The following is a 12,377-nucleotide window of genomic DNA, read 5'->3' on the forward strand; positions in this document are numbered from 1 at the left end:
TTGCTGGAGGATTCTCTGCTCCTTGAAGTCTTTAAACCATGATCTGAGGACTTCAATAGCTCAGACATAGGTGAGAGGTTTATCGCAGGAGTGGGCGGGTGAGATTCTGTGGCCTGCGTTGTGCAGGTCAGACTAGATGTTCACAATGGTCCTTTCTGACCTTCATATCTATGAATCTATGAGAGAACCTGAAAGTGCAAGGAGATCCAAGCTGGCTGGCACTCAGGGCTGCAACTTCTTAGGGGTTCCCTTACCCGCTCCTGGCAAACTCTGCCCAGTATGCAACCAACGAAGTGGGGGTTCACCCACGAACGCTCATGCTCCATTACGCCTGTTAGTCTATAAGGTGCCACAGGACTCTTTGCCGCTCTGCCCAGTAGCGCATCACCCTGCGGCTCAGCGCCACCTCGGCCTCCGTGTGCGTGTGGTTGGCTCCCTCCATGGACGCCAGCATCCCGAACAGGTAGGGCACCTCGGAGCCATGTGGCATCCCCCATCCCTTTGGGGGAAGACAAGACTCTGGGGTGGCGGGTGAAGCCGTAGATGTACACGGGACCGCCGGCCTCCGCCATCTGCCCAGCCGGCTTGGCTATGGGGCACACCGCATGATAGTCACTGACAATGTGAGCCATGGCGCGGTGGTACCGTGCCGGGCCCTGCCTCTCCTGGCCGTACCCCTGTGCCACCGCCTGGACGGCCTCCCACGGCAGCCCCAGCATTGTCACCCTCAGCACCTCCAGCGGCTCCGCCCAGCTCATGTGGCCGGCGTTCACCCTGGTGAAGTTACGGGCACCAATGATTATGTAGGAGCCTTCGTTAGCCGTGACGCCGGCCAGGAGGGGTGTAGGCTGGCTGTGCCAAGCCTCCAAGAGTCTCGGTGGCTCCCGTCGACGGTCGGCACAGACCCAGGCATGGACATAATGCGTTTCCCAAAGTCTCCCAGCTCCTTCCCCTGCAGGCAGCCCCCCAGGGCGGTGTCATCGAAATCGGGGCAGCCTAGTTCACGGCCCAGCGCCTGGCCTATCTTCTTGGCCGCTTCTGGGCTAATCCAGGCCCAGGGAAAGGCATGGGCACCACTCGGCAGCCCGGCATGGGCAAAGAGGGGCCGGCTCCCCGGCGAGAGGAGATGGAAGCTGACCGAGGAGGCCCCGGCGCTCTGGCCGAAGAGTATCATACAGGCCGGGTTCCCACCGAAGGTGGCCCCATTGACCCACGGCCAGCGCAGCACCAGGCACTGGTCCCACAGGCCGGCATTCCCCGGGGCAGCTGGGGGCAGGGACAGGAAGCCCAGTGCCCCAGCCGGGTAGTTCATGGAGGCCACGATCACGTTCTCGGTGGCGGCGAAGAAGCAGCAGTCTTGGAGCTCCATGGAGGCTGCACCTATGAAGAACCCCCTGCTGTGGATCCAAACGAGGACGGGGGCCGGCGCAGGGGGCCGGGGATGGGGCACCCAGATGTTGAGGAAGAGGCAGTCCTCAGACTGCAGCATTTTGGGCGTCCTGATAGGCATCAGGGTAACCAGTAAGCAGAGGCTGGGAGCAGGTGTTGCTGAAGCCGGTGGCCTCCAGGATGTGGCTCCAGGGCTGATGGGGAAACAGTGTCTGGAAGCGCAAGGCCCCCATGGCGGGGCTCAGCATAGGGGATGCCCAGAAAGGCCGTCACTGTGCCGGAGCCGGCCGGGAGGCACTTGCCCCGGATGGGGCTGCTGGTGGTGAGCACCATGGTGCCGTCGTCATTGGGGCCTGGCAGGGAGAGGAGGAGCAGGCAGGGGAGCGCGGGGAGGAGTCCCAGCATCGCGGCAGCTGGAAGGGAGACGGCCCCAGAGGGAGTTACAAGGAACGGGATCTGGGACCTTTCCCCTCTAGGGGGGTGCTGGTTCCAATCCAAGCCCAGGTCAGGGGGGAATGGCTGGCTCAGGGAGTGGGGAATGGGATATGGGGCCTCGCCCCTGCTGGGGGAGTTTCTGTGCTGCAGCCCTAACTATTTAAACCCTCATGCGAGCAGGAAGCCTGGCTCCCCTTTGGTAAACACCGTCTCCGGTCAGCCACCCCCTCAACACCAGCCTGCCCCGGGCTCCAGCTCTCTGCTGAGCTCCCAGATCTGTATCACTTTGCCTTCTGCCCCATTTCCCTCTGCAGGCAACTAGAGGTCCCTTTATGCCAGGGGAAAATGCCAAAAGGCTAGGACAAAAATCCACATGCCCCCTCCTGGAGCTGAAGAGAGAATCCAGGAGTCCAGGCTCCCAGCCCCCTCTGTTCTAACCCACTAGACCCCATTTCCCTCCCAGAGCTGGGGAGAGAACCCTGATTGATAGGACTCCTGGGCTCTAGCCCCAGCTCGGGGAGGGGAGTGGGGTCTAATGGGTTAGAACAGACAGGGCTGGGAGTCAGGACTCCTGGGTTCTCTCCCTAGCATGGTGAGGACAGTGGGGTCTAGGAGTTAGAGCAGGGGGGACAGGGCTGGGAGTCAGGACTCCTGGGTTCTCTCCCAGCTCAGGGAGGGGAGTGGGGTCTGGGAGGTAAGAGCCAAGTGGGGCTGGGTGTCAGGACTCCTGGGTTCCATCCCCAGCTCTCAGGGTGGGGTCTGTGGAAGGGGTATTAGCTGGGAAGCTACCAGTCGAGTTCTCAATTCCAGCTCCCCTTACACCAGTCACCCCTTGACCACTCTGTGCCCATCGCAGAGCCCGAGGGACACTCCTCACCCCTGGCTACGCAGACTCACCTGACCGGCTCGCTGCTGCAGGCATGGCTCTGTGGCTCCCAACTCAGAGCGAGGGATCTGCCGATGCGGGAGCCAAACGGTTCTCGTCTCCGGTGCTGAGAGCACCAGCCAGGGAGCAGCCACCCGAGTTTATTCACCCTGGCAGCAGCAAGCTCACTGGGCTGTGCACGCATAGGGCCCAGGTTCAAGGTGGCTGGAGGGATGCCGGGGCAGGGTCCATGGGCTCAGAGACCCAGTTCAGCACCTCTGGGGTACGGTAGCAGGGTCACAGGACCGCTGCCTGGGGCTTGCTTGCCGCTCCTGAGATGCAGATGACTCTGGGGTGGCACAGAGGGGTAACAGGAGGTGAAGGGGAAATCCCATGGCCAGTTCAACCCACAGCAGGATTTTGGTGGAGCCAGAAGGGAAGCCCCTTTGGGGGGAAGAGACAGGACATTTTATATGCGAGGGATCAGGGTTCCAGCTGCAGGGTTCCCCCACCCCACTGCCTGCTGTATTGACAGGGGTTAGCAAACTCCTTTGCGGGCAGGACAGAGGATGAGTGCCAAACAGACCAGGCAGCCTGCCATGGATCTGCCGCTTGCATGGAAATGAGACGTGTCATCCCCAGGGGGGCACAGGGCAGGATCAAGGGGGCCAGACCAAGAGGGCCAGCACACTGCTCTGAACCACCCTGAATTAGGTGGGGGCTAGTGGGTTAGAATGGGGGTGCTGAGCGCTAGGACTCCTGGGTTCTATCCCCAGCTCTGGGAGGGGAGTGGGGGCTAGTGGGTTAGAGCAGGGGGTATTGAGGGCCAGGACTCCTGGTTTCTCTTCCTCACTCCAGGAGGAGGGTGGAGTTTGGGACAACATGCTGCATATCCTTGGGAGACCTTCTTGAATTAAGTTTAAGTATCTTTGGGGTCTGTTGTGATCACTGGACCTAAAAAATGTCCCCCATTTGTAAGTTTAATTGTGAGAAGTGTGGGAAAGTTTATCAGAGGTCACACTAACCTAGGACCGTTTGCTTGGCAGAGAATTAACCATGAAATAGAAGTCTAGCTGTTTTTCAATAAACACACCATGTTAGGAACAGGTGCAAGAAAAACCAGACAAAAATTGAATCAGTCCAGACAGCAGGGGCCCTGCTCATGCAAACCACTGAGTGTGGTGAGGTCATACTTAACAAACAAGTAAATGTGGGAACAAAGTTACCAATGCCGAATGTGGCCTTCCGGAAATGGATTTAATTGGTGGCCAAAATAATGAGGAGAAACTCTCCCCCACTTGTATTCCTTTTTGGGGGGCTGCTTAAAAAGAGACACTGAAAAAACCAAAAGAATCATTCTCGTCCCCCAGCTCATATATCCCCCCAACCTGGACGTCGCCCCTTATCTCAGCTTCCAGGACCCCGGCAGCAAACCAGATTAAGGGATGTTCATCCCCAGAGGGAGCCCGGCTGCCTTGCTCCTGGTGTTCACCTCCGCGTGTTAGGGTTCCTAAGGCATCCAGCACCACAAAGCCACGGAGGATCCTGTATGGTTTTTCCTTCCCTTGTCCTGTTGCTTTCTGCCCCCCGCCCCCACCCTCCATCCTGTCTCTCATTCTTTCTGCTTTCCACCTGCACGGCAGGAGCCCCACCACATGAGAGGACCCCAGCCCTGTCTAAGGAGAAAAGCCCCTGGAAGGATAAGGCCTTTGTCTGCAGCCATATTGCAAGGCCTAAAGCTTTCGTCTGCAGCCAGATTAAAAGAGCAGCGGGGAAGCAGGAAGTCACATCTTCACATTCCATCTAACTTACATTAAAACCATGTAATATCCAACTGTTAAGAAGGACACCCCGTCCTCATGGCCCCCACTATCACCAGATAAAGAAACAGATCTTAAGATGGTTAAAGAAAACTTAGCTTGATAGCATTCTGTCTGGCAAGAAATCACTTATCAATAGTTGTGGTTAGGAAATTCTCCTTTCTTTACTGTTTTGTCATTATGGTCCCCGCTTCCCTATTGTTTGTCTGGATGAGCTCTGCCTGGTTCTTTGGTTATTTCTGTCTGTTGTATAATTAATTTTGCTAGGTGTAAATTAATTAAGGTGGTGGGGTAGGATTGGTTAGAGAATTTTGTCAGGATTGGTTAGTAACATTTTAGTATATTGATTGGTTAAGGTCGAGCTAAGCAGGGCTCGAGTTTCACTTTATAAATTGGGTCCAACAGAAAGTTCTTGGGGAACCAACTCCAGGACACAGCCCCAAGATCAGAGCTGCCAGACCTCAACACCCTGCCAATGACACCGTGCAGAAACTAGGGTCCCCCAGATGGACCTGATCCCGACTGGCCATCAAGAAAAGTTCACCTGTCTTATTGGGAGTGGTGTGCATTGCAGATGTAGCATGTGCAGTCTGCTTTTTGGTGATTGTTAATAAATAGAGGTTACGTAGGATATTACTGTGCAGGGCTCTTTCACTGGTAAAAGACCCCGTAAACCTGCAAAAAATTAAGCCCGGAGTCCACAGGGAAAGGGTGTTTGCTTTGAGTCCGCGGGAAAAGGGCGTTAGCCCAGAGCCCATGGAGGAGTAGAGCCTAGAGCCCACGGAAGGGTAAAATTTGGTGCTTTTCATCTGGAGCCCTAGAAACTGGGAAAGGGTGGGGGCAATGTTCCCTCTAATTTTTGACAGGCCGTGTGCGCAAAAAGTTTATTCTGTGCAAACTGGTGTGCTTCTGGGCAAATTTCTGTGCGCGCGGGTGTTTCACCGTGTGCGTGGGGTTTAGGATCTGTGTGCGCGCCCAGCTTAGAGGGAACAGTGGGTGTGGGTGCCTAAATTAAGAGGCTTACACCTTGAGCCCTAGAAATTGGGTAAAGGTGGGTGCCCTAGAGTGTGTAACAGAGAATTTTGTGCGGGTAACACCCCAACCAGCTGATGGCCCAAACCGGGAAGCGAACCAGGGGCCAAGCAAGAAGAGCCGCAGCCGACCAGCCAGGGGAGCAAACGCTTCCCATGGGACATCCCAGTCCCTAGTATTCCCACTGGTAACTGTAAAGGGTTTCTCCCATCAGCCCCCCATCAAGTCTAGCCAGGACCATATAGTCCCTCCGTCCTTGAACCACACCCCAGGAGTCCCCTCCATTTCCCCTACACGTAATCCTAGAGGGGTTCCATCCCACCAGCTTGTTTTAAGCCCATAAAAGATCCTGCGGCAGGAAACGTGCTTCTAAAAATACACACAGAGATGCAATTTGTTTTTGTTTATAAATAGACAAGATCCCCAAAAAACCCCCACTGAATCAGAACCGACGCCCCCTAGACGGGGAAGGCCCCATGTCTCATTCCCCACCCCCTGAGCTAGCCAGTCCCCCGCCCTGGGGCCAGATGGGAGCTGGTGCCCCACAGAGGGGAAAGATCCCATACCCCATTCCCCACCCCCTGAGCCAGCCAGTGCCCCAGGAGTGGATAGTTTTGAGGGGGTCGTTTCTCTTCTTCCCCCTTTTCAAATCAGTCTTGGCACCTCTCTCACGAACGGAGTCTCCTAAAACCTGCTCCAGGCCTGTCCTTACCAGCCCCCGCTGGGATCAGGCCCTAAGCCACTGACCCCTGCTCACGGGGTTACCTCCTGCTTGGGCCCCCTTTCCCCACCCGGGTCCCGGCCTCTGCGGTCCTCTGTGGAGTGGGGTGGCTCTCGAGACCGAAGGCCACACTGGGAGTTTTAGCCTTCTGTGCTGAGGGCTCCTTTGGCGGGTCCTGGGGGGCTGCAGGTTTCTGGTCTGGAGGGGAAGAGACGAGATGGAGATGCAGGAAATTCTCACTGCTCCCCTGTCCCCAAATTCTCCCCTCCCCCTCTTGAACCTGATATCCCCTCTCCATGGCTATCCTGCCCCACAGGCCAACCCCAGCTCCTCCCCCACCCCCAGATCCCCTCCCCAAAGTCCCCCCACCCGGTCCAATCCCAGCCCCTTCCCCCACCCCAATCCCAGCTCTGACCAACCCCCCCAGCTTCTCCTCCCTCCAATCCCCACCCCCCACTGATGCGAGCTTCACCCCCCAGACCAATCCCGGCTCTTCCCCCACCCCAATCCATACCCCTCTGTGACTAATCCCTCCCGATCCCCCCCAGATCAATCCAGCCCCCTCCCCACACAGTGACAAAACAATCCAGGGCCCAGCAACCCCCCCACCCAATCCTCCCTGCTGAGCCTTGCCTCCAGATGCCCCACTCCTCCCCTCAGGGGCTCTAGCCCCACACCGCCCCCATTAACCCTTGGGATGCTGTCCCCTCTCACCGGCTTGGGGCTGGTTCTCCAGCAGGGCCTCAGGCTGCTCCGCCCACAGCTTGTACCCTGGGTTGCTTGGGAAGCGCTTGGTCTGGCCACAGCAGAGACACCGTACAACTGACCAACGCCGGCCACGATGCCCTGGTTGGGGGGTGGCGGGGAGGGGGGAAGAGAAGGGCAGGGAGTCAGGGACCAGGAACAGACAGGCATGCATGGGGAAAGGCTTTGCCACCTGAGCCCACCGCCCTCTCAGGGTCCCGACTCCCAGCTCCCCGCCCCCGCTCTAACCACTATGCCCCACTCCCCTCCCAGAGCTGGGGATAGAACCCAGGAGTCCAGGCTCCCAACCACCCACAGCAGTACTGATCCCTCCCCACTAGGGGGCGGCACTCACTTCTCTGGCGCACGGTGGAGCTGACGCCAGGGACCAGGAGGGAGGAGCAGGATTTGCAGATGGTTCTCTTCACCGATGGGTCCCTGAGGGGGAAAACACAAACAGGGGCTGGGCCTGGGGAGATGGGCCCCTAGAGGGGAAAGGCCCCATGGCCCAGTGCCCGCCCCCTAGGGCCCGATGGGAGCTGGCGCGCCCTAGAGGGGAAAGGCCCCGTATCCCGACACTCACTGTCTCAGGACGAGCCTGCGGCTGATGCTGCGCTGGGCATGGCAGTAGAATCGCACCAGCACCTGGTTCTCGGGGTTCTGGGCGAGGACACAGTGAGCCGCCTGAGGAGTGGGCAGGGGGGAAAAAAAGAGATGCAGAGTGAGGGAAACAGCCCCACATCTCCCCCTGCTCCATGTCACCCCCAAACCCTCCCTCCCCCAGCCCCCTGTCACTCTCCCCTCCCCATTGATCTCCCGCCAGCCCCACGTCACCCCCCCATTACCCCCTCGCCCATGTCATCCTACCGATCTCCCCTCCCCCTGGCCCCATGTCGCTACCCCCAGCCCCACGTCGCTACCCCCAGCCCCACCAATCCTCCTCCCCCAGTCCCACTGATCCCCCAACCCCATCTCCCCCCACCAGTCGCCCCTCCCACCGATTCCCCTCTCCCCCAGCCTCATCTCCATCCAACCTCCCCTCGCCCAGTCCCATATCACTCCCCACCCCCCGCATCTTCCCCGGCTCCACGTGACCCCTTTGCCCTACCAATCCCCCCTCCCTCCCAGTCGCCCCAATTCCATCTTCCTCCAATCCCCCCAACCCCCACCCCACATGCAGATACTCCAATCCTCTTTGCCCCATGCTCTATTCAGGAATCCTGGAGGGAGCCCCAGAAATCTCCCCCCCACGGCCCTGGGGCTAGGGGAAATTGCTCCCAGGGTCTCTCTTAGGGGTGTAACCCCCATCCCTGCTGGGATCCCAGCACTAGGGGGCGCCAACCTCACCTGGTAGAGGAAGCTGAGCCTCTGGAAAGCCTCTTTATCCTTCACCTGGGCTGACATCGTGGTGGGGGGTGGGTCTGGAATAGGGGAAGATACTTGAGGGAGGGGCAGCCAGTCCCCTAAGGGGCTGTTAGCTGCCCCTGCCCCAGCCGGCTCCATGCTGCCTCCAGCAATTACCCCAGATGGGGGCGCTTTCACAATCCACCCCATTTCTAGTGACTCCCCACACACGGAGCTGGGATCTGTCCCCCAAAAACAGGGGGCTTCTGGGCTTTATTATTCTTCCAGGAGGGGCAGCAGGGCCCCATTCTGGTATTGTGGGGGGAGGGGTCTGCTGCCCTCTTGCTCCCCCCAACCTTATAAGGCTAGACCTGCTCCCCCCAGATCACCCCAACTGAACATCCCCCACCTCCTCGTTAAACCCCCATCCCTTCCAAAATCCTCCTTCATCTCCAGCCCTTATATACCCCTCCCCTCCCAGCCCCCTCCGCCAGACTCCTATCTCTTCCCCTGCCACCCATTCCCCAGATCCCCTCCCCGCCAGTCCCCTCCTCCAGACCGATTCTCCCCTCCCCTGCCAGCCCCATCCCCAGATCCCCTCCTCCAGACCTATTCTCCCCTCCCCTGATCCCCTCCCCGCCAGTCCCCTCCTCCAGACCTATTCTCCCCTTCCCCTGCCAGCCCCCTCCCCAGATCCTCTCCCCTGGCAGTCCCCTCCTCCAGACCTATTCTCCCCTCCCCTGATCCCCTCCCCACCAGTCCCCTCCTCCAGACCTATTCTCCCCTCCCCTGCCAGCCCCCTCCCCAGATCCCCTCCTCCAGACCTATTCTCCCCTCCCCTGATCCCCTCCCCTGCCAGTCCCCTCCTCCAGACCTATTCTCCCCTCCCCTGCCAGCCCCCTCCCCAGATCCCCTCCCCTGGCAGTCCCCTCCTCCAGACCTATTCTCCCCTCCCCTGGCAGCCCCCTCCCCAGATCCCCTCCCCTGGCAGTCCCCTCCTCCAGACCTATTCTCCCCTCCCCAGATCCCCTCCCCACCAGTCCCCTCCTCCAGACCTATTCTCCCCTCCCCTGCCAGCCCCCTCCCCAGATCCCCTCCTCCAGACCTATTCTCCCCTCCCCTGATCCCCTCCCCGCCAGTCCCCTCCTCCAGACCTATTCTCCCCTCCCCAGATCCCCTCCCCGCCAGTCCCCTCCTCCAGACCTATTCTCCCCTCCCCTGGCAGCCCCCTCCCCAGATCCCCTCCCCTGGCAGTCCCCTCCTCCAGACCTATTCTCCCCTCCCCAGATCCCCTCCCCACCAGTCCCCTCCTCCAGACCTATTCTCCCCTCCCCTGCCAGCCCCCTCCCCAGATCCCCTCCTCCAGACCTATTCTCCCCTCCCCTGATCCCCTCCCCGCCAGTCCCCTCCTCCAGACCTATTCTCCCCTCCCCTGCCAGCCCCCTCCCCAGATCCCCTCTCCTCCCCTGGCAGCCTTTTCCCCCAAACCCCTATCGCTTCCCCTGCCAGCCCCCTCCCCAGATCCCCCCTGCCCTCCTACCAGCCCCCTCTCGCAGATCCCCCTCCCCTCACAGCCTCCTTCCTCCAGCCCCCCTTATTTAGCCCCTAGATCCCCTTCCTGGCTGTACCCTGCCAGCCCCCTTTATTTCCCCCCCAGCCCCCTCCCCCGTTTCCCCCGGACCTCAGTCACATGGAGACACCAACAGCTGCAGCCTCTTCCTGCCCAGCCCAGCCCCCAGCTGACGTAGCTGCTGCAGCAGCAAAGGCCTCTGGGAAATGTAGTTTCCCAGCTTTCCTGGCTCTGCGGCACACCATGGGGCGGGGGGCGACACCCCTTCCTCCTGCACCTGCCCCCTCGGGTTCCCCCAGCTCTCCCGCCCCTAGGCGGGACTCAGCACAGCCCTGACCCTCTGCTGGTCATTCCCCCTCCCTCCAGCAGGGGGCGCTCTGCCCTGGCAGTCAGTACTGACCCCGATGCCCCAGTGCAGCGCTAGGCGGGGGCTCTGCTGCAGGGAGTGGGGTGGAGGCTCAGTTGGGGGCATTTTTACTTTGCCTAATTTCAGATAATATGTGGCTGGTTCCTTTTTTTGCAAGGCTGGATTGACTGCATTGGATTGGCTGGATCCCAGCTGAGGCAATTATGTATCCCCGTCCCTGGAATTCATCCTGTGGTTTCCATTGGATTTAGGAGGATTCCCCCATCCCTTCTTGTCCTAAATTGTCAGCGTTTAGTGGTAGGTAAATAGCTGCTGCCTTCCACCCCAAAAGTGGCTGCATCTGCATGCTGGATGAGTGATCCCTGCGCAGTGTTGCTATGCAACTGTCCTCCAGCTGCTCCACCCCAGAAGTGGCTGCATCTCCGCCCTGGATGAGCAGTATCTCTGGGCAGCGTCACTGTGTGGCTGTTACCCAGCTCCCAACTTGCATCTCAGGGCTGGATGAATGATGCCCATGCAACATCATCCTGCAACTGTTTCCCCAGCTGCCCCACCCCAGAAGTGGCTGCATCTCAGCGCTGGATGAGCAGTAGCTCTGTGCAGTGTCACTGTGTGGCTGTTACCCAGCTCCCAACTTGCATCTCAGGGCTGGATGAATGATGCCTATGCAACGTCATCCTGCAACTGTTGGGGATTGGTCCTGCTTTGAGCAGGGGGTTGGACTACATGACCTCCTGAGGTCCCTTTCAACCCTGATATTCTATGATTCTATGATAACTGTTTCCCCAGCTGCCCCACCCCAGAAGTGGCTGCATCTCAGAACCATTATGAGAAGAAACATAGTTCAAAACATTTGGCTGCCCCTCCACTCCCTCGACCCACGCATTCCTAGATTCAAGACCAGAAAGGATCACTGACCATCTCATCCAACTTCCTGTACAGCACCGGCCAAAGAAACTCCCCAAAATAATTCCTAGAGCAGAGCTTTTAGAAAAATACCCAGGCTTGATTTAAAAATTTCAACTCCCAGCCATTGGCTCGTGTTAGGCCTATCTCTGCTGGACTGACAAGCCCATTATTAAAATAGTTGTTCCCCATGCAGAGACTTAAGAGACTGTGACCAAGCTCCCCCATAACCATCTCTTTTTTAAGCTACACAGACTGAGCTCCTTGGATCGATCACTAAAAGGCCTGTTCTAATGACATGCAACTCAAGGACCAGAGGTAATTCGTGGGAGGCATTGAAGGCTGCCTTCTCTCCATAGGTTAATGGTGAGGACAAAGCTAACAGACGAAGGAGCGATTCCTCTTCGGCTGGCGGGGACGATACAAGCTCCTCTGCAAATCGCGGGCATCGGTGTTGATTTGCTGATTTAAAAAAAAAAGCTGTTGCAAATTTATGAGTGCTTTGGATGCGGCCTTTGGGCCAGGGGTGACAGGAGATCCCTAAAAGAAGGGGGCCTGTGGGCACCTGAACCATGGCCCCATCCCCTCGTACCATCCCTTCCCCTCTGAGGCCCCGCCCTGACTCTGCCCCTTCTCCCTGAGGCACCCCCCCATCACTCGCACTTAGGGCCAGTAAAAAGTGGAGGGGTCACTGCCCCCCGTTCTGGTGTCCCTGCTTTGGGCTGCTGCCAGGGCAGCCATGTGCCCAAAGCTCGGGCACTCCCAACGGAGCATTTTGAACAAGGGGCGGGGGGGTCAGTCCCAGGTGACCAGTTTGCCCGAGGAGGGGAAAAGGGTTACAATGCTGCCCAAACAGAGCCCCAGCGATCGGTCCTCGCTTCCACCTCTGGAGCAGATATTTCAGCAAAGCCAGCACTTGCTTGAACTTGGGAGTGGCTCTCTGCTTCGTGGTGCATGAGCAGTATGGGCGAGAATATTGTGGCAGGGAGTTCCACAGGAAAACGGGGAACAGGATGCTTCTGCAGCAAACCAAGGTTTGAAGACTAAAAGGAACTAGCCTTTTTTATAAACAGAAATGATCCAAAATGAACAGGCCCGAGCAGAGACCATTGCTCTGAGCCAGGGCAGGAAGGACCAGGCTGGGATATTGAGCTACATGGACCCATGGATCTGATCAGGGAAGG

General features: G+C 58.6%; 1 protein-coding gene and 1 pseudogene across 3 annotated transcripts; both read right to left on the minus strand.

Moving 5' to 3' along the window:
- Nucleotides 1–334: 334 nt before the first annotated feature.
- LOC140897534 (acetylcholinesterase pseudogene) lies at nucleotides 335–1,794 on the minus strand (annotated as a pseudogene).
- A 4,135-nt stretch (nucleotides 1,795–5,929) lies between these two features.
- Nucleotides 5,930–10,096, minus strand: RPP21 (ribonuclease P subunit p21). 3 transcript variants are annotated; one of them, XM_073311207.1, is made up of 6 exons: nucleotides 10,032–10,096; nucleotides 8,354–8,427; nucleotides 7,590–7,690; nucleotides 7,362–7,444; nucleotides 6,977–7,108; nucleotides 5,930–6,460 (listed from the first exon to the last, which is right to left on the minus strand). In XM_073311207.1, the coding sequence occupies exons 2-6, from the start codon at nucleotides 8,408–8,410 to the stop codon at nucleotides 6,303–6,305; spliced, it is 531 nt and encodes a 176-aa protein (XP_073167308.1). In that variant the 5' UTR covers nucleotides 8,411–8,427; nucleotides 10,032–10,096; the 3' UTR covers nucleotides 5,930–6,302. The 3 variants fall into 3 exon arrangements, with proteins under 3 accessions (XP_073167308.1, XP_073167307.1, XP_073167309.1); XM_073311206.1 differs by lacking the exon at nucleotides 10,032–10,096 and having other exon boundaries at nucleotides 8,354–8,745; XM_073311208.1 differs by lacking the exon at nucleotides 10,032–10,096 and having other exon boundaries at nucleotides 6,371–6,460; nucleotides 7,362–7,475; nucleotides 8,354–8,749.
- Between the last annotated feature and the right edge of the window lie 2,281 nt (nucleotides 10,097–12,377).

This window comes from Lepidochelys kempii, chromosome 14 (assembly GCF_965140265.1).
Source record: "Lepidochelys kempii isolate rLepKem1 chromosome 14, rLepKem1.hap2, whole genome shotgun sequence".
NCBI classification, from domain to species: domain Eukaryota; kingdom Metazoa; phylum Chordata; order Testudines; family Cheloniidae; genus Lepidochelys; species Lepidochelys kempii.